The sequence below is a fragment of the Hyla sarda genome, chromosome 6 (genome assembly GCF_029499605.1).
Source record: "Hyla sarda isolate aHylSar1 chromosome 6, aHylSar1.hap1, whole genome shotgun sequence".
Taxonomy (NCBI): Eukaryota; Metazoa; Chordata; class Amphibia; order Anura; family Hylidae; genus Hyla; species Hyla sarda.
In genome coordinates this window covers 239,643,401-239,670,633 of record NC_079194.1, presented here as the reverse complement: position 1 = coordinate 239,670,633, position 27,233 = coordinate 239,643,401, and the positions used below count along the sequence as shown (strand labels likewise).

The window sequence follows — 27,233 nt, the reverse complement described above, 5'->3', positions numbered from 1 at the left end:
ATTTTCTAAAATTGCGGTAAGAATAAAGCATTTTTTACATTGATTTGTGCAGTCGCAGTGATTAATGCTAAATTCCTACAATTTCAGGAAAATCACAGCAAAAAGGAAACGTGTGAACACAATATAACTACTATTTATCTTAATCCCATAGAGATAGCAGCAGCAGTATACAGATAGAGCTGGGTGGGATGAGGTTTGTGAGCAGCCAGAAGAGATCTTACAGGTGATGTCATTCTGTAGTTTACAGCTGACCCAGGACCCCTTCCTCTGACACATTGACCACATTTTCTGTAGGTCAGCCTGGTGATCACATGACTCAGTTACAATAATAAAACACATGGATTCAGCTGTGCTGGAATAAAACAGATAGCACTGTAGAGATAGTGATTGGTGAGTGTACATGATGTGGGGGGAAACAAAACAGGAGAGCTTCTTTAACCCTTTGCCTTCTTAACACAGAGACATTTGTGTACAATATTTATTAAAGTAATAAAGCTACAAAACATCTATGATAACAAACGAATATCAAAAACTAGAAAAAGGATTTTTTTTACATATGTGCACACATTTCACTTATTGAAAATACAAGTGACTTTCTAATAATATCATCAAGAAAATGAATAATATTATGGATAATTTACAGAAGTGTCCTCTGGGCTGAAAGATGTTATGGTAAGGCAAGAACTGCTGCTGGACAATCCTCCCACAGTGCAACATGAAGACTGACTGTTCTGTTTCTATGGGGTACTAGAGGGTGTACAGACTCACCTCTATTCCCCACCAAAAAAAAACACTTAGTGCTTGTGCTTGGTCCCCCAAATGATCATTGATGCATTAACCCCGTACTTGAGCAAACTCATTGCGCAACCATAGAGAGTCATGGTAGTAGCGGGAGTCTCCCAGACTTAAAGCAGTCCTCTTGTAGAAGTAAAAATACAGCACGGCCACTGTGATTGGAAAAAACAAAAGAACATTGTTAGGTAGAATGACCAGGCGGCAGCATCAACATTGACTGGAAACTCTCAACTTTGTACTAGCCAGTAAAAAGGTCTTTAAAGTGGTACTCCCCCCCTGGACATCTTATCCCCTATCCAAAGGGGCGGCACCCTGGCATCCTGAACATTTTTGTTCAGAACGCTGGGTTTGAGTGGTTGTGACGTCATGTCACGCCGCCTTCATTCATGTCTATAGGAGGGGGTGTGGCAGCTGTAGTTGCTTGTCACACCCCCTCCCATAGACATGAATGGAGGGGTGTGGTGTGACATCACGATCACAGCTGCCAGAACCCAGGGTTCAGACATCTTATCCCCTATCCTTTTGATAGGGGATAAGATGTCCAGGGGCAGAGTACTGCTTAAAAAGGGTTTTACGGGGAAAAATATTTTTATATGCTTACCTGGGCACTCAAAATAAAAAATCCGGATACCACTTCTACCACTGTCAGGTCTTCTGGTCCCTGCTGTGCTCCACTTCTTCCTCCATCTGATGTTGTTTCGTGCCAGCAGAGTGGGCAGTTCATGCCAGCCCAAAACATTATCAGAAAAAGGGACAAGAGGATCACACCAGAAGACGTGACAGTGCCAGCAGCCAGGGAGCGGTGGAGGTGAGTATGCAGGCTAATTTAAGTGTACAGGGAGGCATATAGCATAAATGTATTTCTTCCCAGAAATTCTCTTTAATGGTCTATTCACACGTACAGCATTCTGTGCAGATTAGATGCGCTGGATTTTCTGCTGCAGATTTCAATGTAAACGATTTCAATGTAAACGGACGTCACGCCCCCTCCCATAGACTTGCTTTGAGGGGACGGGGCATGACGTCACACGGGGGTGGAGTCGTGATGTCACGGACTTCCGTTCTGGTGGTCGGGACCCAGACCCTCCAGCGCTTCCGGAGAAGAAACAGGTGGGTGCCGCATGCTATATTGCGGGGGTCCCCAGCGGCGGGACCCCCGCGATCAGACATCTTATCCCCTATCCTTTGGATAGGGGAGAAGATGTCTAGGGGTGGAGTACTCCTTTAAGGGAGGTAACAAAAAATCCCATTTCTTGTTACCTCACTTTCTACAAAAACACTCACTGGGGAAAGGCAGCCATATTTATCACTGGGCACTAAAGGCATTAGTGTGTCGCACATTTTTGTAAAAATTAAGTTTGTGCAAAAATGTGTTCCTTTACGGTTCACTCCCCAATTTCTAAAAAAGCTGGTGGGGCTTAGCTGGAAGGACATGGGCTCTGGTGGTCCAGTGAATTTACACTAGAAACTGGTGTAAATTACACCAGAAGCCTACTCCAGCGCAGTTCTCATAAGGACCGGTGAATAAAATAGTTTGGTGGCTTGAGCTCTATGTCATAGCTGCCACAAGCAAAAAGACTCACCAACTCTCTGCAGAACAAACAACGCCTGCAATCCATCCGACCACACAAAGATATTTTCAGTTTTCCACCGTAGATTCTGGAATGAAAAATGGAAAAGAATATGGGGGGACATGTATCATTATTTGTGTATGGTAGAAGCATTTTACCCCTTTTCCCGAACTCTAAATTATGTGCAGAAGCGCTAAATTTATCAATCAAGCGCAATGAGCTTCATAAATTGTGGATAAATATAGTGATCTTCTCAATCCACTCTTTGTAAAATAGAATCGATGATTTAGAGCATCTTGCTACGTTAAGTCCAAGATGGTTTATATTTGCGCAAAAAAAACAGCTCTTGCGGCAAAATTTTTGGTGTAAAAAAAAAAAAGAACGCAGGTAATAAATCCATGTGTACTATAGATGTCCCTCCAAGGTACCCCGATTCAGCCACATCTGGAGGACATGCTCTACCAAAACGTGCGCAAAAAAATGGGCTTGCACAAAATTTTGCGCAAAAAAATACACACAAAACAGGGGTAAAATCTTTGATACATGTCCCCCATGGAGTATAGATATAAGGGTTCATACCACACTTGTGTTATTGGGAAACACTTACATTTTTAACTGTTAAAGAGGATAAAAAAAATGATATGTTTATAGTTGCTAAAAACGGATGCTGCTGTATGCAATGTATGGTAAAAACTGATGCTGCTGACCCCTTTAACCCCTTAAGGACCAGGCTATTTTACACCTTAGGACTCGGCTATTTTTTGCACATCTGACCACTGTCACTTTAAACATTAATAACTCTGGAATGCTTTTAGTTATCATTCTGATTCCGAGATTGTTTTTTCGGGACATATTCTAATTTAACTTAGTGGTAAAATGTTGTGGTAACTTTCATCCTTTCTTGGTGAAGAATCCCAAAATTTGATGAAAAATTTGAAAATTTAGCATTTTTCTAACTTTGAAGCTCTCTGCTTGTAAGGAAAATGGATATTCAAAATTTTTTTTTTTTGGATTCACATATACAATATGTCTACTTTATGTTTGCATCATAAAATTAACGTGTTTTTACTTTTGGAAGACACCAGAGGGCTTCAAAGTTCAGCAGCAATTTTCCAATTTTTTACAAAATTTCCAAACTCACTATTTTTCAGGGACCAGTTCAGGTTTGAAGTGGATTTGAAGGGTCTTCATATTAGAAATACCCCATAAATGACCCCATTAACCCCTTAAGGACCAAGGGCGTACAGGTACGCCTTTGCTCCCTGGTACTTAAGGACCAAGGGCGTACCTGTACGCCCGTGGGAATTTCGGTCCCCGCCGCGCGTCGGGCGGGGATCGCGCCGGGGTGACTGCTGATATCTATCAGCAGGCACCCCGCGCAAATGCCCAGGGGGGTCATTAGACCCCCCCCATGTCGGCGATCGGCGCAAATCGCAAGTGAATTCACACTTGCGATTTGCGCCGATTCCGGGTCATACGGGTCTATGGTGACCCGATGACCCGGAATAGAAGGGGGATCGCGGGTGTCCTAGACACCCACGATCCCCCTGTAGCGATAGGAGTGAGGTGGCAGGGTTGCCACCCCTCCTATCTCTGCTATTGGTGGTCTAGACGTGGTTTACTTTCGGTTTCCCCGTCCTGCCCACCCACAATAGGCGGGGCAGGATGGGGAAACCGACAGGGACCGGCGCCGAAGATCCACTTACCCATCGGCGACGGCAGCGGGCGACGATCAGCGGCGGCAGCAGGCGGCGATCGGCGGAAGAAGAGGACGGCGACGCAGCTTCCTGGATCCGACGGAAGCCGGTGAGTTACTTAGCAACATCTGGAGGGCTACAGTCTGAGACCACTATAGTGGTCTCTAAACTGTAACCCTCCAGATGTTGCAAAACTACAACTCCCAGCATGCCCAGAGAGCTGTTTAGGCTTGCTGGGAGTTGCAGTTTTGCAACAGCTGGAGGTCTACAGTTTGAGACCACTGCAAAGTGATCTCTATACTGTACACTTCCAGATCTTGCAAAACTACAACTCCCAGCATGCCCAGACAGCAGTTTGCTGTCTGGGCATGCTGGGAGTTGTAGTTTTGCAACATCTGGAGGTCCACAGTTTGGAGACCACTGTGCAGTGGTCTCTAAACTATAGCTCTCCAGATGTTGCAGAACTGCAATTCTCAGCAAGCCTAAACAGCAAACAGCTGTCTCTGCATGATGGGAGTTGTAGTTGCGATCCCTCCAGCTGTTGCATAACTACATCTCCAAGCATGCCTCTCGGCGATCAGTACATGCTGGGAGTTGAAGTTTTGCAACAGCTGAAGGCACACTGGTTGGAAAATACTGAGTTAGGTAACCTAACTGAAGGTTTTCCAACCAGTGTGTCTCCAGCTGTTGCAAAAGTACAACTCCCAGTATGCACGGTCTGTCAGTACATGCTGGGAGTTGTAGTTTTGAAACAGCTGGAGGTTTGCCCCCCCCCCATGTGAACGTACAGGGTACATTCACACGGGCGGGTTTACAGTAAGTTTTCTGCTTCAAGTTTGGGCTGTGGCAAATTTTTCACCGCAGCGCAAACTCCTAGCGGTAAATTCACTGTAAACCCGCCAGTGTGAACGTACCCTAAAAACACTACACTACACTTACACATAATAAAGAGTAAAACACTACATATACACCCCCTTACACTGTCCCCCTAATAAAAAATAAAAAACGTATTGTACGGCAGTGTTTCCAAAACAGAGCCTCCAGCTGTTGCAAAACAACAACTCCCAGCATTTCCGAACAGCCACTAACTGTCCAGACATGCTGGGAGTTTAGCAACAGCTGGAGGCACCCTGTTTGGGAATCACTGGCATAGAATACCCCTATGTCCACCCCTGTGCAATCCCTAATTTAGTCCTCAAATGCGCATGGCGCTCTCTCACTTCAGAGCCCTGTCGTATTTCAAGGAAACAGTTTAGTGCCACATATGGGGTATCTCCGTACTCGGGAGAAATTACACTACAAATTTTGGGGGCTTTTTTTCCTTTTACCCCTTATGAAAAAGAAAAGTTGGGGTCTACACCAGCATGTTAGTGTAAAAAATTTTTTTTTTTACACTAACATGCTGGTGTTGTCCTTTACTTTTTATTTTCACGGGAGGTAAAAGAAAAAAAAAGACCCCCAAAATTTGTAACGCAATTTCTCCTGAGTACGGAGATACCCCAGATGTGGGCGTAAAATGCTCTGCGGACGCACAACAAGGCTCAGGAGTGAGAGCGCACCATGTACATTTGAGGCCTAAATTGGTGATTTGCACAGGGGTGGCTGATTTTACAGCGGTTCTGACATAAACACAAAACAATAAATACCCACATGTGACCCCATTTTGGAAACGACACCCCTCACGGAACGTAACAAGGGGTATAGTGAGCCTGAACACCCCACAGGTGTTTGACAAATTTTCATTAAAGTTGGATGGGAAAATGAAAAAAAAAAATTTTTTTCACTAAAATGCTGGTGTCACCCTAAATTTTTCATTTTCACAAGGGAAAATAAAAAAAAGCCTCCCAAAATTTGTAACCCAATTTCTTCTGAGTAAGAGCATACCCCATATGTGGATGTAAAGTGCTCTATGGGTGCACTACAATGCTCAGAAGAGAAGGAGCGCCATTGGGATTTTGAAGAGAAAATTTGTCCGGAATTGAAGGCCACTTGTGTTTACAAAGCCCCCATGGTACCAGAACAATGGACCCCCCCCATATGTGACCCCATTTTGGAAACTACACCCCTCATGTAATGTAATAAGGGGTACAGTGAGCATTTACACCCCACAGGTGTCTGACAGATTTTTGGAACAGTGATCCGTGAAAATGAAAAATTAAATTTTCCATTTGCACAGCCCACTGTTCCAAAGATCTGTCAAACGCCAGTGGGGTGTAAATGCTCACTGCACCACTTATTAAATTCTGTGAGGGGTGTAGTTTCCAAAATGGGGTCACATGTGGGGGGGTCCACTGTTCTGGCACCACGGGGGGCTTTGTAAATGCACATGGCCCCTGACTACCATTCCAAACGAATTCTCTTTCCAAAAGCTCAATGGTGCTCCTCCTCTTCTGAGCATTGTAGTTCGCCCGTAATGCACTTCAGGTCCACTTGTGGGGTACCTCCATACTCAGAAGAGATGGGGTTACAAATTTTGGGGGGTATTTTCTGCTATTAACCCTTGCAAAAATGTGAAATTTGGGGGGAAAACACACATTTTAGTGAAAAAAAAATATATATTTTTTTACATATGCAAAAGTCGTGAAACCCATGTGGGGTATTAAGGCTCACTTTATTCCTTGTTACATTCCTCAAGGGGTCTCGTTTCCAAAATGGTATGCCATGTGTTTTTTTTTTTTTTTTTTGCTGTTCTGGCACCATAGGGGCTTCCTAAATGCGACATGCCCCCCGAGCAAAATTTGCTCTCAAAAAGTCAAATATCACTCCTTCTCTTCGGAGCATTGTAGTTCGCCCGTAATGCACTTCATGCCAACTTATGGGGTGCCTCCATACTCAGAAGAGATGGGGTTACAAATTTTGGGGAGTATTTTCTGCTATTAACCCTTGCAAAAATGTGAAATTTGGGGGGAAACACACATTTTAGTGAAAAAAAGTCGTGAAACACCTGTGGGGTATTAAGGCTCACTTTATTCCTTGTTACGTTCCCCAAGGGGTCTAGTTTCCAAAATGGTATGCCATGTGGGTTATTTTTGCTGTTCTGGCACCATAGGGGCTTCCTAAATGCAACATGCCCCCCAAAAACCATTTCTGAAAAACGTACTCTCCAAAATCCCCTTGTCGCTCCTTCGCTTCTGAGCCCTCTACTGCGCCCGCCAAACACTTTACATAGACATATGAGGTATGTGCTTACTCGAGAGAAATCAGGCTACAAATATAAGTATACATTTTCTCCTTTTACCCCTTGTAAAAATTCAAAAATTGGGTTTACAAGAACATGCGAGTGTAAAAAATGAAGATTGTGAATTTTCTCCTTCACTTTGCTGCTATTCCTGTGAAACACCTAAAGGGTTAAAACGCTGACTGAATGTCATTTTGAATACTTTGGGGGTTGTAGTTTTTATAATGGGGTAATTTGTGGGGTATTTCTAATGGGAAGACCCTTCAAATCCACTTCAAACCTGAACTGGTCTCTGAAAAAAAGCGAGGTTAAAAATTTTGTGAAAAATTGGAAAATTGATGCTGAACTTTGAAGCCCTCTGATGTCTTCCAAAAGTAAAAACACGTCAATTTTATGATGCAGACATCATCAATTTTTCATAAAATTTTGGGATTTTTCACCAAGAAAGGATGCAAGTTACCACAAAATTTTACCACTAAGTTAAAGTAGAATATGTCACGAAAAAACAATCTCGGAATCAGATTGATAACTAAAAGCATTCCAGAGTTATTAATGTTTAAAGTGACAGTGGTCAGAATTGCAAAAAATGCTCTGGTCCTAAGGTGTAAAATGGCCTGGTCCTTAAGGGGTAAAAAAAAACTGCACCCCCCAAAGTATTCAAAATGACATTCAGTCAGCGTTTTAACCCTTTAGGTGTTTCACAGGAATAGCAGCAAAGTGAAGGAGAAAATTCACAATCTTCATTTTTTACACTTGCATGTTCTTGTAGACCCAATTTTTGAATTTTTGCAAGGGGTAAAAGGAGAAAATGTATACTTATGTTTGTAGCCCAATTTCTCTCGAGTAACCACATACCTCATATGTCTATGTAAAGTGTTCAGCGGGCGCAGTAGAGGGCTCAGAAGCGAAGGAGCGACAAGGGGATTTTGGAGAGTACGTTTTTCTGAAATGGTTTTTGGGGGGCATGTTGCATTTAGGAAGCCCCTATGGTGCCAGAACAGCAAAAAAAAAAAAATAAATGGCATACCATTTTGGAAACTAGACCCCTTGAGGAACGTAACAAGGAATAAAGTGAGCTTTAATACCCCACAGGTGTTTCACAACTTTTGCATATGTAAAAAAATAAAATAAAGATTCACTAAAATGTGTGTTTCCCCCCCAAATTTCACATTTTTGCAAGGGTTAATAGCAGAAAATACCCCCCAAAATTTGTAACCCCATCTCTTCTGAGTATGGAGGTACCCCATAAGTTGACCTGAAGTGCACTACGGGCGAACTACAATGCTCAGAAGAGAAGGAGTAATATTTGGCTTTTGAGAGCAAATTTTGCTCGGGGGCATGTCGCATTTAGGAATCCCCTATGGTGCCAGGACAGCAAAAAAAAAAAAAAAACACACGGCATACTATTTTGGAAACTAGACCCCTTGAGGAACGTAACAAGGGGTACAATGAGCATTTACCCCCCACTGGTGTCTGCCAGATTTTTGGAACAGTGGGCTGTACAAAATTTTTAATTTGCACAGCCCACTGTTCCAAAGATCTGTCAGACACCAGTGGGGTGTAAATTCTCACTGCACCCCTCATTACATTCCGTGAGGGGTGTAGTTTCCGAAATGGGGTCACATGTGGGGATTTGTTTTTTTTGCGTTTGTCAAAACCGCTGTAACAATCAGCCACCCCTGTGCAAATCACCTCAAATGTACATGGTGCACTCTCCCTTCTGGGCCTTGTTGTGCTCCCCCAGAGCACTTTGCGCCCACATATGGGGTATCTCCATACTCGGGAGAAATTGCATTACAAATTTTGGGGGGCCTTTTTTCCCTTTTACCTCTTGTCAAAATGAAAAGTATAGGGCAACACCAGCATGTTAGTGTAGAAAATTTAGTTTTTTTTTACACTAACATGCTGGTGTAGACCCCAACTTTACCTTTTCATATGGGCTGAAAGGAGAAAAAGCCCCCCAAAATTTGTAAGGCAATTTCTCCCGAGTACGGCGATACCCCATATGTGACCCTAAACTGTTGCCTTGAAATACGACAGGGCTCCGAAGTGAGAGCGCCATGCGCATTTGAGGCCTGAATTAGGGATTTGCATAGGGGTGGACATAGGGGTATTCTACGCCAGTGATTCCAAAACAGGTTGCCTCCAGCTGTTGCAAAACTCCCAGCATGCCTAGACAGTCAACGGCTGTCCAGCAATACTGGGAGTTGTTTTGCAACAGCTGGAGGCTCCATTTTGGAAACAGTGGCTTACCAGACGTTTTTCATTTTTATTGGGGAGAGGGGCTGTGTAGGGGTATGTGTATATGTAGTGTTTTTTACTTTTTATTTTATTTTGTGTTAGTGTAGTGTAGTGTTTTTAGGGTACAGTCACACGGGCAGGGGGGATTACAGCGAGTTACCTGCTGCGAGTTTGAGCTGCCGTGCAAATTTTGCTGCATCGCAAACTTGCAGCCTGATACTCACTGTAAGCCCCCTGCCCATGTGAATGTACCCTGTACATTCACAGGGGGGGGGGGACGGGACCTCCAGCTGTTGCAAAACTACAACTCCCAGCATGCACAGTCTATCAGTGCATGCTGGTAGTTATAGTTTTGCAAAAGCTGGAGGCACACGGGTTGGGAAACACTGAGTTAGAAAACAGACAATGTTTCCCAACCAGTGTGCCTCCAGCTGTTGCAAAACCACAACTCCCAAACATTCTCAGGCATGCTGGGAGTAGTAGTTTTGCAACATTTGGAGGACTACAGTTTGCAGACCACTAATACAGTGGTTCCCAATCTGTGCCCTTCCAGATGTTGCAAAACTACAACTCCCAGTATGCCAAAACTGTCCAGGCATGCTGCCGAGTTGTAGTTCTGCAACATCTGAAGGGCTAGATGTTACAGAACTACAACTTCCAGCATGCCTGGACAGTAAGGGCATGCTGAGGATGTGTAGTTTTGCAACATCTGGAAGGGCACAGTGGCGATTTCCCTCGCGATTTGCGACGATTGCCGACATGCAGGCATCCGCTTCCGATCTCTGCCCGGCGCGCGGCAGGGACCAGAAAACGCCAGGGCGTACTCATACGTCATGGGTCCTTAAAGCCCAGGGTGCCGAGACGTATGCATACGTCATGGGTCCTTAAGGGGTTAAAGGAGATGTCCGGTGCTCACTTTTCTTATTTTATCCGTTCCGGGCTGAAAAATAAAAGAAAACAAATTTTCTCTTACCTGCCTAGGCTCCCCCAGTGCTTCATTACAGGTGTTCGGTCCCCGGGCTGTATTCTTCTTACTTCCTGTTAGCCCGGCACGTCACGTCACAGGGAGCTTCAACCTATCACCGGCCGCAGCGATGTCCTGCCTCGACCAGTGATAGGCTGAAGCTCCGTGTGACGTGCCGGGCTAACAGGAAGTAAGAAGAATACAGCCCGGGGACCGAACACCTTTACCGGAGCACCGGGGGAGCCTAGGCAGGTAAGAGAAAGCTTATTTTCTTTTTTCTTGCAGCCCGGAACGGATACAATAAGAAAAGTGACCACCGGACATCTACTTTAAGGCTCACTGTACCCCTTGTTACGTGCCATGAGGGGTGTAGTTTCCAAAATGGTATGCCATGTTTTTTTTTTGCTGTTCTGGCCCCATAGGGGCTTCCTAAATGCAACATGCCCTCTAAAAACCATTTCAGCAATTCTCCAAAATCCCATTGTCGCTCCTTCCCTTCTGAGCCCTTTACTGCGCCCACAAAGCACTTTACATCCACATATGAGGTATGAGGGTTACACATTTTGGGGGGCTTTTTCTGCTTTTACCCCTTGTAAAAATTCAAAAACTGGGTCTACAAGAACATGCGAGTGTAAAAAATGATTTTTAATTTTCTCCTTCACTTTGCTGCTATTCCTGTGAAACACCTAAAGGGTTAACACACTTATGAATGTCATTTTGAATACTTTGGGGGGTGCAGTTTTTATAATGGGGTCATTTATGTGGTATTTCTAATATGAAGGCCCCTCAAATCCACCTATAACCTTTTCATTTTTCTGTGTGAGGGCTCATTTTTTTGTGTCATGATCTGTAGTTTTTTTTAGTACAACATTTGTGTATAAGTGACAATTTGAACACTTTTTATAATTTTTTTGTGAATGTGATGTGACCAAAAGGCAGCAATTTTGGATTTTAGATTAGATTAAATTGCCAATACTGTTCAGTGCTATGCATAGACATAACACTAATCAGTATTATCGGCGATCTTTTGCTCTGGTCTGGAGAAGACCCCGGGAGAGCGGCAGAGGCAGGTGATCTCCGGCCGCCATCTTAGCTGATCTGATCTCTACAGCCATGCCGCAGGCGATAAGATTAGTGATGAGCGGCAAGGGCCATATTTGAATTTGTGATATTTTGCAAATATATTGACAATTATTCGTCCTATGTTCACAAAATTCTCATATATTCGGTATGTTCGTTCATTTAAAAAAAAAATTTGCATGTGAAAAAAAAAAAATAAAAAAAGAATATTCGTCGTTACGACTAGAGATGAGCGAACTTACAGTAAATTCGATTCATCACGAACTTCTCGGCTCGGCAGTTGCTGACTTATCCTGCATACATTAGTTCAGCTTTCCTGTGCTCCGGTGGGCTGGAAAAGGTGGATACAGTCCTAGGAAAGAGTCTCCTAGGAATGTATCCACCTTTTCCAGCCCACGGGAGCACCGGAAAGCTGAACTAATTTATGCAGGAAAAGTCATCAACTGCCGAGCCGAGAAGTTCGTGACGAATCGAATTTACTGTAAGTTCGCTCATCTCTAATTACGAATTTATAGCACTATATTCTAAATATTCTCAAAATCGCGAAGTGCCGAAATTCGCAATAAAAATTTGCATTACGAATATTCGAATATTCAGCGATCGCTGATTTGCATTACGAATACTCGAATATTCAGCGATCGCTGATGTCCGCCATTACCGACGGGTCCCCGGCTGCTGGTAGCAGCCTGGGACCTGCCGTGCATAAATGTACGTCCTGGTGTGCTAAGTACCAGTGGACCAGGACGTACATTTACAGCCATTGTCGTTAAAGGGGTTATGCAGGAAAACCTTTTTTTTTATATATCAACTGGCTCCAGAAAGTTAAACAGATTTGTAAATGACTTCTATTAAAAAATCTTAATCCTTTCAATACTTATGAGCAGCTGAAGTTGAGTTGTTCTTTTCTGTCTAAGTGCTCTCTGATGACACCTGTATCGGGAACTGTCCAGAGTAGAAGCAAATCCCCATAGCAAACCTCTTCTACCATAGCAGTTCCCGAGACAAGCAGAGATGTCAGCAGAGAGCACTGTTTCCAGACAGAAAACAACAACTGAACTTCAGCAGCTGATAATTATTGGAAGGATTAACATTTTTTAATAGAAGTCATTTACAAATCTGTTTTACTTTCTGGAGCCAGTTGATATTTATAAAAAAAAATAAAAAAATTCCTGGAATACCCCTTGAGGGTCTATTCACACGTACAGTATTCTGCAGGATTTCAAGCTGTGTTCAGTTTACATTGAAATCTGTAGCAGAAAATCCTGCACATTAAATCTGCACGGAATACTGTACGTGTGAATAGACCATTAACCCCTTAAGGACCGATGGTTTTTCTGTTTTTAAAAAAATCATAACCCTTTCAATTTTGCACCTAAAAATACATATGAGGGCTTATTTTTTGCGCCACCAATTCTACTTTGTAATGACGTCAGCCATTTTGCCCAAAAATCTACGGCGAAACGGGAAAAAAAAATCATTGTGAGACAAATTTTTTTTTTTTAAACGCAGTTTTGTAACTTTTGGGGGCTTCCGTTTCTACGTACTGCATTTTTCAGTAAAAATGACACCTTATCATTATTCTGTAGGTCCATACGATTAAAATGATACCCTACTAATATAGGTTTGATATTGTCGTACTTCTGGAAAAATCATAACTACATGCAGGAGAATTAATACCTATAAAAATGGTCATCTTCTGACCCCTATAACTTTTTTATTTTTCCGCGTATGGGGTGGTATGAGGGCTCATTTTTTGCGCCGTGATCTGAAGTTTTTAGTGGTACCATTTTTCAATTGATCGGACTTATTGATCGCTTTTTATTCATTTTTTCATGATATAAAAAGTGACCAAAAATGCACTATTTTGGACTGTGGAATTTTTTTGCGCATACGCCATCGACCGTGCGGGTTAATTAACCCTTTCCCGACCTATGACATACCTGTACGTCATGAGTGGCAAGGTGTTCCCGACCCATGACATACAGGTACGTCATGAACATTTTTGCCGCTACTCGCGGCATCCTGCAGCGCCCGGTAAGATGGTGGCTATCACTGATAGCCAGCCATCTTACCATGCGACCACGGGGGGTTTCATTATCCCCCCCCCCCCCCCCCGCTCTACTAAGTGTCCCTGACCCGTCCCCGACATCACTTACCCGTCCATGCGGTGTCCCGAGCGGTCCCGGCGCGAGCGACATCTTCCAGGCCGTTCCGGCAGCGCTGCGTCCCAGCGGTGAGTTTCCGGCAGCAGTGCAGCATCTTCATTGGCAGCAGTGTGATTGCCGTAAAGCGATCTCACTGCTGCCTCTGGGAGTTTCAAAACTGCAACTCCCAGCATGCCCAGACAGCCTTTGGCTTTCTGTGCATGCTGGGAGTTGTAGTTTTGCAACATCTGGAGGTCCACAGTTTGGAGACCACTGTATAATGGTCTCCAATCTGTGCTCTTCCAGATGTTGCAAAACTACAAATCTCAGCATGCTCAGTCTGTCCAGGCATGCTGGGAGTTGTAGTTCTCTAACATCTGGAAGAGCACAGATTGGAGACCATTATACAGTGGTCTCCAAACTGTGGACCTCCAGATGTTGCAAAACTACAACTCCCAGCATGCCCAGACTGCCCAAGCATGCTGGAAGTTGTAGTTCGGCAACATCTGATCCTTCAGATATTGCCGAACTACAACTTCCAGCATGCCTGGGCAGTCTGGGCATGCTGGGAGTTGTAGTTTTGCAACAACTGGAGGCACACTAGTTGGGAAACATTGTCCGTTTCCTACCTCAGTGCCTCCAGCTGTTGCAATTGTTGCAAAACTATAACTCCCAGCATGCACTGACAGACCATGCATGCTGGGAGTTGTAGTTTTGCAACAGCTGGAGGCACACTGGTTTGGAAACACTAAGTTTGGTTGCAAAACACTTGAAAGTTTATTACTTAACTTAGTGTTTCCAAACCAGTGTGCCTCCAGCTGTTGCAAAACTACAACTCCCAGCATGCACGGACAGCCAAAGGCCATGCTCGGAGTTTGCAACAGCTGGATGTTTGCCCCCTCCCCCCAATGTGAATGTACAGGGTACACTCACATGGGCGGAGGTTTACAGTGAGTGCTGCAAGTTTGAGATGGCGCAAATTTTGCGCTGCAGCTCAAACTTCCAGCGGCAAACTTGCTGTGAACCTCTGCCCATGTGACTGTACCCTAAAAACACTACACTACACTAACCTAAAATAAAAAGTAAAAAACACTACATATACACATACCCCCCTCCCCCAAAAAAATGAAAAACGTCTGGTACGCTACTGTTTCCAAAACGGAGCCTCCAGCTGTTGCAAAATAACAACTCCCAGTATTGCCGGACAGCCATTGACTGTCCAGGCATGCTGGGAGTTTTGCAACAGCTGGAGGCACGCTGTTTGGGAATCACTGGCGTAGAATACCCCTATACCCACCCCTATGCAAATCCCTAATTCAGGCCTGAAATGCGCATGGCGCTCTCACACTTTGGAGCCCTGTCGTATTTCAGGGCAACAGTTTTGGGACACATATGTGGTATCGCCGTACTCAGGAGAAATTGCCTTACAAATTTTGGGGGCTTTTTCTTCTTTAACCCCTTATGAAAAGGTGAAGTTGGGGTCTACACCAGCATGTTAGTGTAAAAAAATAATTTTTTTACACTAACATGCTGGTGTTGCCCTATACTTTTCATTTTCACAAGAGGTAAAAGGGAAAAAATACCCTCTAAATTTGTAATGCAATTTCTCCCAACTACGGAGATACCCCATATGTGGGCACAAAGTGCTCTGGGGGCGCACAACAAGGCCCAGAAGGGAGAGTGCGCCATGTACATTTGAGGTGATTTGCACAGGGGTGGCTGATTGTTACAGCAGTTCTGACAAACGCAAAACAATAAATATCCACATGTGACCCCATTTTGGAAACTACACCCCTCACGGAATGTAATAAGGGGTGCAGTGAGTATTTACACCCCACTGGTGTATGACAGATTTTTGGAACAGTGGTCTGTGAAAATGAAAAATAAAATTTTTAATTTGCACAGTCCGCTGTTTCAAATATCTGTCAAACGCCAGTGGGGTGTAAATACTCACTGCACCCCTTATTACATTCCATGAGGGGTATAGTTTCCAAAATGGGGTCACATGTGGGGGGGGGGTCCACTGTTCTGGCACCATAGGGGCTTCCTAAATGGGACATGCCCCCCAAAAACCCTTTCAGAAAAACTCACTCTCCAAAATCCCATTGTCGCTCCTTCCCTTCTGAGCCCTCTACTGCGCCCGCCGAACACATGACATTCACATATGAGGTATTTCCTTACTCGAGAGAAATTGGGTTACAAATTTTAGGGTGATTTCTCTCCTTTTACCCCTTGTAAAAATTCAAAAATTGGGTCTACAAGAACATGCGAGTGTGAAAAACGAAGATTTAGAATTTTCTCCTTCACTTGCTGCTATTCCTGTGAAACACCTAAAGGGTAAAAACACTTACTGAATGTCATTTTGAATACTTTGAGGGGTGCAGTTTTTATAATGGGATCATTTATGGGGTATTTCTAATATGAAGACCCTTAAAATCCACTTCCAACCTGAACTGGTCCCTGAAAAAGTACGATTTTGAAAATCTTGAGAAAAATTGGAAAATTGCTGCGGAACTGTGAAGCCCTCTGGTGCCCTCCAAAAGTAAAAACACGTAAATTTTTTTATGCAAACATAAAGTAGACATAATATATATGTGAATCAATATGTAATTTATTTGGAATATCCATTTTCCTTTCAAGCAGAGACTTTCAAAGTTATATAAATGCAAAATTTTCATGACATTTTTAGATTTTTTACCAAGAAATGATGCAAATATCAGTGACATTTTACCAATAACATAAAGTAGAATATGTCACGAAAAAACAATCTCGGAATCAGAATGATAAGTAAAAGCATTCCAGAGTTATTAATGTTTAAAGTGACAGTGGTCAGATTTTCAAAAAATGCCCAGGTCCTGAAGGTGAAAATGGGCTCGGTCATGAAGGGGTTAACGATATATTTTTTATAATTTGGACATTTCCGCACGCGGCGATACCATATATGTTTATTTTTAATTTTATTTACACTGTGTTTTTTTTTTATGGGAAAAGGGGGGTGATTCAAACTTTTAATAGGGAAGGGGTTAAATGATCTTTATTCACTTTTTTTTTGCAGTGTTGTAGCTCCCATAGGGACCTATAACACTGCACACACTGATCTTCATCATTGATCACTGGTTTCTCATAAGAAACCAGTGATCGATGATTCTGCCGCTTGACTGCTCATGCCTGGATCTCAGGCACTGAGCAGTCATTCGGCGATCGGACAGCGAGGAGGCAGGTAGGGGCCCTCCTGCTGTCCTGTTCGGGATGCCGCGATTTCGCCACGGCGATCCCGAACAGCTCCCTGAGCTAACCGGCATGCTTTCACTTTAGACGCGGCGTTCAACTTTGAACGCCGTGTCTAAAGGGTTAATAGCGCGCGGCACCGTGATCACTGCCGCGCGCTATTAGCCACGGGTCCCGGCCATTGTTAGATGCCAGGCCCGACCCACTATGACGTGGCCCTGCGTTATAGATCGGGAGCGGACACATGACGTTCCGGTACATCATGTGTCCTTAAGGGGTTAAGGGTTAAAGCTTATACTGAACAATATATCTTTTTGTAGGATACCTCGGCAAACTGTGCTGTCCCATACAAAAAAAAAGGATATATATACAGTACAGACCAAAAGTTTGGACACACCTTCTCATTAAGAGTTTTCTTTATTTTCATGACTATGAAAATTGTAGATTCACATTGAAGGCATCAAAACTATGAATTAACACATGTGGAATTATAGACATAACAAAAAAGTGTGAAACAACTGAAAATATGTCATATTCTAGGTTCTTCAAAGTAGCCACCTTTTGCTTTGATTACTGCTTTGCACACTCTTGGCATTCTCTTGTTGAGATTCAAGAGGTAGTCACCTGAAATGGTTTTCACTTCACAGGTGTGCTGGTGTGGAGGAGGAGGTGTAATGGTGTGGGGGTGGGTGCTTTGCTGGTTGGGGATTTATTCAAAATTGAAGGCATACTGAACCAGCATGTCTACCACAGCATCTTGCAGCGGCTGCTATTCCATCTGGTTTGCGTTTAGTTGGACCATCATTTATTTTTCAACAGGACAATGACCCCAAACACCTCCAGACTGTGTAAGGGCTATTTGGCCAAGAAGGAGAGTGATGGGGTGCTGCGCCAGATGACCTGGCCTCCACAGTCACCGGACCTGAACCCAATCGAGATGGTTTGGGGTGAGCTGGACCACAGAGTGAAGGCAAAAAGGGCCAACAAGTGCTAAGCATCTCTGGGAACTCCTTCAAGACTGTTGGAAGACCATTTCAGGTGACTACCTCTTGAAGCTCATCAAGAGAATGCCAAGAGTGTGCAAAGCAAAAGGTGTCTAGAACCTAGAATATGACATATTTTCACACTTTTTTGTTATGTATATAATTCAACATGTGTTAATTCATAGTTTTGATGCCTTCAGTGTGAATCTACAAGTTTCATAGTCATGAAAATAAAGAAAACTCTGAATGAGAAGGTGTGTCCAAACTTTTGGTCTGTACTGTGTATATATATATATATATGTTCCATTTACCTCTGCTGCATAAATGGAACTCTATGTATATATCTGACTCATAGGACTGGTTCTTTTCCAGCATATCCATCCAATAGACACCAGCAACGTGAAAGCAGCCAAACACTTATAAGCAAAGTAATGTGTGTAGACTTACCATGAGCCATACGTGTAGTGACACACTTAGGGTTAAATGCAGAGCACATAGCAAAACTGTGACTTGAAAGCGCTGGCACAGTAATCCCAGGAGCCCAGCTTGGAACACGAACGTGTTAAACAGCATAAGGAACAAGACAATGGCTGCAAATAAAGTGCCGACATCCTGCAATCTGTAATAGAAGAGGGTCGGCAAAATGTCTCTGCCTTACTGTACGACAATACAGAACTGAAGAATAAAGGCTAATGCTTATAGCCCATCACAAAGAATGAGGGTCACTTACATGAAAAGCACCAGCTGGATAACCGGGGCCGATCGCAGGAGCTCCGAGAAGGAGTTAACAAACAAATCATAGACCAGGAGCAGGAACTGGAGGGTCAGGACTAGGCTGTAATTCCCGGGCTGCAGCATCCTCTCCGTACACTCACCTGAAGACAGGAAAAACAGTGGTTAGACAGAGACTAAAACAGTGTGCCTCCAGCTGTTGCAAAACTACAACTCCCAGCATGCCCGGACAGCCGTTGGCTGTCCGGGCATGCTGGGAGTTGTAGTTTTGCAATAGCTGGAGACACTCTGTTTGAAAACACTAGACTAAGGCTAAGTTCACAGTGGAGTCGGGCCCAGCTAAAGGGAGCTGCATGCGCTATTTTTTATCCCAGCTAAATTTTGGTAAACTACCAGAATTCCCAAGTCAAAGGGATCTGTTGGGACCCGTTTTGGGGGGCAAAAGATGAACCCAGAACAGGAACGGAGCACAATGGCAATGTAGACAGCCTTAAAGGGTACCTTGCATCAAAAAAAAAAAAACTTTTGATATATTATAGATTAACCCCTTAAGGACTCAGCCCATTTGGGCTTAAAGGGGCACTCCGCCCCTAGACATCTTATCCCCTATTCAAAGGATAGGGGATAAGATGTCAGATCGCCGGGGTCCCGCTGCTGGGGACCCCCCGGATCGCCGCTGCGGCACCCCGCTGTCATTACTGCACAGAGCGAGTTCGCTCTGTGCGTAATGACGGGCGATACAGGGGACAGAGCAGCGTGACGTCATGGCTCCGCCCCTCGGGACATCACGGTCCGCTCCTTAATGCAAGTCTATGGCAGGGGCGTGACGACCGCCACGCCCCTCCCATAGACTTGTATTGAGGGGGCGGGCCGTGACATCACGAGGGGCGGAGCCATGACGTAACGATGCTCCGGCCCCTGTATCGCCCGTCATTACGCAAAGAGCGAACTCGCTCTGTGCAGTAATGATAGCGCGGTGTGGCAGCGGCGATCCCCAGCAGTGGGACCCCGGCGATCTGACATCTTATCCCCTATCCTTTGGATAGGGGATAAGATGTCTAGGGGCGGAGTACCCCTTTAAGGACTCAGACAATTTTATTTTTACGTTTTAGTTTTTTCCTCCTCGCCTTCAAAAAAATCATAACTCTTATATATTTTCATCCACAGATTAGTATGAGGGCTTGTTTTTTTCGAGCGACCAGTTGTCCTTTGTAATGCCATCACTCACTTTACCATAAAATGTATGGTGCAACCAAAAAAATACTATTTGTGTGGGGAAATTAAAAACCACAATTTTGCTCATTTTGGAAGGTTTCGTTTTCACGCCGTACAATTTATGGTAAAAATGACGTGTGTTATTTATTCTGAGGGTCAATACGATTAAAATATTACCCATGATAATATACTTTTCTATTACTGTTGCGCTTAAAAAAAATCGCAAACTTTTTAACCAAATTACTACGTTTAAAATCCCCCTATTTTGAAGGCCTATAACTTTTTCATTTTTCTGTATAAGCGTCAGTGTGTGTGCTCATTTTTTGCGCCATGATCTGTACTTTTTATCGATACCATATTTGCTTATATAAAACTTTTAATACATTTTTTATAAAAAAAAATTTGGGGAATAAAAAAAAAAAGCAGCTATTTTGGACTTTTTTTTTCACGTTCACGCCGTTCACCGTACGATATCATTAACATTTTATTTTAATAGTTCGGATATTTACGCACGTGGCGATACCAAATATGTATATAAAATATTTATTGCACACTTTTTGGGGCTGAAATAGGGAAAATGGGACAATTTACGTTTTTATTGGGGGAGGGGGTTTTTCACATTTTTTTAAAAACTTTTTTTACTTTTATTTTTACACTAGTCCCATAGAGGACTATTTATAGCAATCATTCGATTGCTAATACTGTTCAGTGCTATGTATAGGACTCGATCGCAGATCAGAGCAGAAGACTCCCGGAAGGCAGCGGAGCCAGGTGAGGGGACCTCCTTCTGCCGTTCTGGATGATCGGATCGTTGCAGCAGTGCTGCGGGCGATCCGATCATCCATTTAAGTGACCGCGATGCTGCAGATGCAGTGATCTGTATTGATCACGGCATCTGAAAGGTTAATGGCGGATAGCGGCCATTACCGGCGGGTTCCTGGCTGCTATCAGCAGCCGGGACCTGCCGTGCATGACCTGAGCATCGCTCCGATGCTCGCGGTTATGCATAGGACGTAAATGTACCAGCTCACCAGGATGTACATTTACGTCGGCGTCGTTAAGGGGTTAATGTATGCAGAATAACTTTCCAACAGCATGTTATAAAAAAATATGCTTCCTTCTATTTAATTTTCCACTTTGAAAAAAATGACCACTAGAGGTCTCCCTACCAGTCCTGTCCGCAAGCCTTTTTTTTACATTTTTTATATAGATTTCAGACTCATGCTGGAGTCCTAAATCTCAGACTGCAGCCGGGACACAGACAAGCTCAGCACTGCTCCCTGCCTGTCAATCAGACAGGCAGGAGCCAGCACTGTGCTCATAGCAAAGCAGGGCATACTCCTGACTCTGCCTTACTGCATGCCCTCATTCATTTTACTATCTGAGCTCTGATCTTTCTTCTCTCTGCAAATGCAGTTGTAAACAGAGAGGAGAAGATTCAGAGCTGCCGGCTGAGCTTGTCTGTGTCCTGGCAGCAGCATGAGTCTGAAATTTATATAAAAAAAAAAAAAAAAAAAAAAAGGGCTTGTGGCCAGGACTGGTAGGGAGACCTCTAGTGGTCATTTTTTCAAAGTGGAAAAATAGAAAGAAGCATATTTTTTAATATCATGCTTTCGGAAAGTTATTCTGCATACATGAATCTATAATATATCAAACATTTTTGATGAAAGGTACCCATTAAGGTATGTTCACACTATGTAATTAGCGTGGGATTCGGTGCGCTGAATTGCTCGTCGGAATTCTGCGGTGTAAACTTCCGCAGACCCGTACACACTGCAGAAATTCAGTGGCGGATATCGATCCCCGCAGGGAGAGAACTTGTTCAGTCTTTGCACGAAGTATTGCGGCGGCCGCCGGATGGAATCTCCATTCGTGGAATTCAGCGAGCGGAGATTCAGTTCACATTGCGCAATGTCAACATACCCTTAGACACTATTAGCCTTTAAAACATCCGTTTATCTCTGTTAATGTCCGTTATATTTTTCACCAGTTCATTTTATTTCATTTTTTCCCTCTGAGCATGCTCAGTAGTTATAACAGATATAAAAATAAGGGAAATAAACTGCAACTGATATGTTACTCCATGAAGTCAATAAATCTCCCCAAAGTGCCCCGATACCATGGGGGAGATTTATCAAAACCTGTCCAGAGGAAAAGTTGCTGAGTTGCCCATAGCAACCAATCAGATCGCTTCTTTCATTTTTAACAAGGCCTCTGCAAAATGAAAGAAGTGATCTGATTGGTTGCTATGGGCAACTCAGCAACTTTTCCCCTGGACGGGTTTTGATAAATCTCCCCCATATAAAAGATAAAAAGCCAAAAGGTTAAGAAAAATAAAAAGAACCGAAGGAGGTGCTACATGTGGGCACAACACCGATATACCGTACAGATTGAAATATATATTAGGCCGGCGCCGCCTCCCCCCCCCCCTTACTGAACATATAAGTGTGTCAGAGGAAAAATCAGTCTAAGGGTGGGTTCACACTACGTTTTCTCCCATACGGCAGGGGGGAGCTAAAACCTCGCGCTCCCGTATGCCTTCGTATGCGCTCCCGTATGTCATTCATTTCAATGAGCCGGCCGGAGTGAAACGTTCGGTCCGGTCGGCTCATTTTTGCGCCGTATGCGCTTTTACAACCGGACCTAAAACTGTGGTCAACCAGCCCAGCCTAAGGCTGCATTCACACCACGTTTTTTCAATACAGTTCCCGTATACGTTTTCAAATGTGAAAACCGTACGGAACCGCATGGAAAACCATATGCCAAACGATTCATCTGGTTGCGTTCGGTTTTGTACGGTTTTGCCATTTTTTTCCCCGTACTCAAAACCGTAGTCTACCACGCTTTTTGGTCTTGGCGAAAAACCGTATTAAACCGTCTACGTTTTTTTTTTTTTTAACATTGGAGTCAATGGGAACCGTACAGAACCGTATGTGCGTACGGTTCCATCTGGTTTTCACCATATGGTTTTTGACTTTGCACAGTTTTTTTTATTGGAATTTCAATCAAACAAGTGAAACTTTACTCATAATTAAAGTTAAACGTATACGGTTTTTCAAACCATATACGGGTTAAAATTTGTACACACGTTTTGATCGGGTTTAGTCAGGTTTTGAGGAATCCGTTTTTCATCAAAAACCTGATACGGGACTGTATTGCAAAAATGCGGTGTGAACCCAGCCTTAGGCTGCATTCACATCTCGTTTTTGCAATACGGTTCCCGTTTTAGGTTTTTTGTAAAAAGACGTGTGTCTAAAAACCGGACCGAACCGTGTACAACCGTATATACCTCTGTACGGTTTTAAACCGTATTATGGTTTGAAAACGGATGTCCGGTTGCATATGGTTTGAAAAAAAAAAACGGATACGGTTTTATGTTTGTTCTTAATTAAATAAAGTTCTTCTTGTTCTATTTGTGGGAAGAACTTTCGGCTTGCACTGCGCATGTAAAAACTGCAAAACCGTATTGTGCAAACCGGATGGAACCTTACGCACATACGGTTCAGTACGGTTCCCATTGACCACCATTTAAAAAAAAGAAAAAAACATATACGGGTTGTATCTGTTTTTTTCACCCAGACATAAAACCGTAGTAGACTACGGTTTTGTGTACGGGAAAAAAAACAGATAAAACTGATGCAAAACATACACAATCGGATGCTACGGTTGGCATACGGTTTTCTATGAAATGTCTATACATACGGTTTGCAATACGGTTCCATACGTTTTTTTCACTGAAATCGGATACGGGAACCGTATTGCAAAAACGAGATGTGAATGCAGCCTAAGGTTGCGTTTACACGCTCTTTGTTTTTGCGGGTTTTCCGCTGCGTATTTGAAAGGGGCGGGCTCTTCTTTGCTGTCCATAGCAGATTGTCCGCGGCGGAATTTACGCTGCGGAAAATCCGCCGCAGTCCCTACTGACTTCAATGGGGCTTGCGGCGAATTTTCCGCAGTGTAAATTCCTCCATGGAAAATCTGCTGCGGACAGTCGAGTAGAGCCCGCACCCTTTCAAATACGCAGCGGAAAACCCGCAAAAAAAAAAAAGAGCGTGTGAACGCACCCTAAGGCCGGGTTCACGCTGCGTTTTTGTCTCCATTTCACTGTTTGCACTACAGTCTGTTTATTTTTTCTGTATTCTGCTATACACTATGGGGGAGATTTATCAAAACCTGTCCAGAGGAAAAGTTGCTGAGTTGCCCATAGCAACCAATCAGATTACTACTTTCATTTTGCAGAGGCCTTGGTAAAAATGAAAGAAGCGATCTGATTGGTTGCTATGGGCAACTGGTCAAATTTTCCTCTGCACAGGTTTTGATAAATAATAATAATAATAATAATTTGTATGCAAAAAAAAACAAAAACAAAAAAACTAATAAAAATTGATACATTACGGTCCATTTTTTTAAAATTTTATTATGTAAGTCAATGGGAAAGATGATGCTGTGCGGCATCTGATAACGTATGTTTTTTCCCCTATAGAACATATATGTCAATCGGACGACAATAAAGTGTAAACACACCCTGACCCCCTGATTTCTGCAGACTATTCGCAGCGGCCTCAATCCCCAATCCGCAGCTTTTCTGCGCAGGAGCTGAACTAGATGGAATGTGCTTATTCTCTTCGCCATGATTTTCTTTGGCGCAGATTTTTTTCTGCTGCATGTGAACAGGACACAGAACTCCCATTCACTGGATACAAAATATCTGCGGATTCCTCTAGGACTGTGGTCTCCAAACTGTAGACCTCTTGATGTTGCAAAACTACAACTCCCAGCATGCCCGGACAGCCGTTGGCTGTCCGGGCATGCTGGGAGTTGTAGTTTTGCAACATCTGGAGGTCCATTGTTTGTAGACCACTACACTAGTATATAGGAGCACAACCTTTGACACTACAAGTCTCAGCATGCTGCCACTGGCTGTCCGGGCATGCTGGGAGTTGTAGTTTTGCAATATCTGGAGGTCCATTGTTTGTAGACCACTACACTAATATATAGGAGCACAACCTGTGGCACTACAAGTCTCAGCATGCTGCCACTGGCTGTCCGGGCATGCTGGGAGTTGTAGTTTTGCAATATCTGGAGGTCCATTGTTTGTAGACCACTACACTAATATATAGGAGCACAACCTGTGGCACTACAAGTCTCAGCATGCTGCCACTGGCTGTCCGGGCATGCTGGGAATTGTAGTTTTGCAACATCTGGAGGTCCATTGTTTGTAGACCACTACACTAATATATAGGAGCACAACCTGTGGCACTACAAGTCTCAGCATGCTGTCTGGGGCTGCCGTCTATTATACAGGGATGTTAGAGGGTTAATACAAATAAGAGAAAGGTGAAGGAATGGGGACAGAAGATACAGAGGGGTGGGGAGCGGCACCATAATGGGGGGGACAGACAGGAAGTACCTTATGCACGTCCAATGGTCTCTATCTATAGCACCGCCGCCATGATCCTAGAGTGCCCGCTGCCATGACAACCATTATCCGAAAGCACGGGCTGTGCGCTCGACCCACGTGACCATTCATCCCCCAATAGGCAACGAGTACGTTGTGACGGCCATTTTTGGTAAGGGCGCTGCTGCCACTAAGGATATTTTTTTTAAAATTTACTTAAATATCATTTCTATTTATTTCAAGGCCTTAAACATGGATTGATTAAACCATTTCAGATGTATCTGTATCTAGAAGAGCTGGATAGCAACTAATATGGCCGCCATTACAGTTTTCCCAGGACTCTGAAAAACAAATATAGTAGTTTATGCAGATTGGTTTTTGAAGAGTCTGGGGCACTTGGGTGAACTCCTCCTATAAGGCTCCATTTACTTCATATTTATGGGCTCTAAGTTGGAATACCATAAAAAAAGCTATTGCAAAACTATAACTCCCAGCATGCCCAGACAGACAAAGGCTGTCCGGACATGCTGGGAGTTGTAGTTTTGCAACAGCTGAAGGCACCCTGGTGTATACTATACTCAGGCCATTGAAATTAATGGGGTCAGTGCCTGTCCCAGCACAGACACACCGGCATGTCATTTTGACAGATTCCCAACGTATCCATGCAAAAATCGTGGCGTGAACCAAGCCTAACCCTTACTTTTGGCAGGATACCCATGTCTACCCCTGATATCAGGCCAATGAAAATTTTACTTTATTCCTTTTCTCATCTTTTTTTCCAACCTGAAAAATCATCACCCTTCATCGACCACCCCCTTACCGGAGGGCGCGAGAATCATAAAAGCCTACAAAAAGATATGGAAGATGGTTTATAGGCCATCTATTTTTTGGTTCCCAAGTCCACCACTATGTAAGGGTAGGGTCACATGTGCTGTATTTTGCTGCGTATTTGCTGCTGCGTATTTACCTACCTATTAAAGACAATAGGTAGCAAAATCAGCTGCAAAAAATCCGCAGCAAAATATGGCAGGTGTGACCCTACCCTAAGGGTGCAGTTCACAGGTTGATTACCTGCAGAATTTCCGCAGCGTATTTTGCTACCATTGACTTAATGGGTCAGCAGAAAATCTGCAATAAAGATTTTACTACGGACCCATTGAAGTCAATGGTAGCAAAATCCGTTATGGATTTTCCACAGCAAATACACAGCGGAAATTTCAAAGGTAATCCGCCCTTGTGAACGTACCATTATTGTGTATAATTATTACTGATAATGAAGCAGCGCACTGGCACGAACAGTACAATATGTTGCACTTAAATCTTGTCAGCTTGGTGATCCTAGTGGTGCTTGTACAGGGAAATATAAGTCTATATATATATCTGCAGGAACGCGTATACTCATACTACACTCCCCCATCTCTGGATTGGTTTGATTTTTATTATTCTTCTGTATTTGACACTTATACCTTTACCCAGGCCCGTCGCTACAGGACAGGCAAACCAAGCAATTGCCAGAGGCCCTGAGCAGAGCCGGTGCTTGCCCATCCTGTAGCAATGGGACAATTCCCCCCATCACTATTAAGGACATCCCTGTGTCCCAAAAGATGTTTTCGGGACACAGGGATGCCCCCGTTAACTCTCTGCAGCCCCGCATTAAGTTTAAAAATGCAGGGGCCGCCGGGAGATCACTGACGTCCCGTGCGTGCGCCCATAGCACCGGAGGCGCAGAAGACCAGAGCATCGAGGAGGAGGAAGACGTGCTCTGGCCAGCTTGGTAAGTGACCAGCGGCACGTCATCTTCGGTGTTCCGACCACCGCTTCTCCGGTCCCGGAACTAATGCTATGGCCAAACCGATGGAGTGGTGGTCGGAACACTGAAATGGGCAGTACACAGACATACAGCCTCCAGCTATACACTGTATATGGCTGGAGGCTGTATGTCTGTGGGGAACACTGCCAGCCTAATGTGGGGGAACACTGCCAGTCTAATGTGGGGGAACACTGCCA

The 27,233-nt window shown here is 43.8% G+C and overlaps 1 protein-coding gene across 1 annotated transcript; it reads right to left on the bottom strand.

Annotated features, from left to right (window-relative positions):
- Positions 1-426: 426 nt before the first annotated feature.
- On the bottom strand, positions 427-25,375 carry TMEM138 (transmembrane protein 138). Its single transcript, XM_056526762.1, has 5 exons — positions 25,239-25,375; positions 18,612-18,756; positions 18,329-18,500; positions 2,379-2,454; positions 427-947 (listed from the first exon to the last, which is right to left on the bottom strand). Exons 2-5 carry the CDS (start codon positions 18,737-18,739, stop codon positions 835-837), a joined length of 489 nt encoding a protein of 162 aa, XP_056382737.1. The 5' UTR covers positions 18,740-18,756; positions 25,239-25,375; the 3' UTR covers positions 427-834.
- Between the last annotated feature and the right edge of the window lie 1,858 nt (positions 25,376-27,233).

Bases quoted from the DNA above. Each gene is read 5' to 3' on its own strand.
- TMEM138 (XM_056526762.1), bottom strand. From the start codon at position 18,739: ATGCTGCAGCCCGGGAATTACAGCCTAGTCCTGACCCTCCAGTTCCTG. The intron at 18,501-18,611 runs GTAAGTGACCCT...CTTCTATTACAG, and splicing joins ATCCAGCTGGTGCTTTTCAT to ATTGCAGGATGTCGGCACTT. The intron at 2,455-18,328 runs GTAAGTCTACAC...TTTTCATTCCAG, and splicing joins CACTACACGTATGGCTCATG to AATCTACGGTGGAAAACTGA.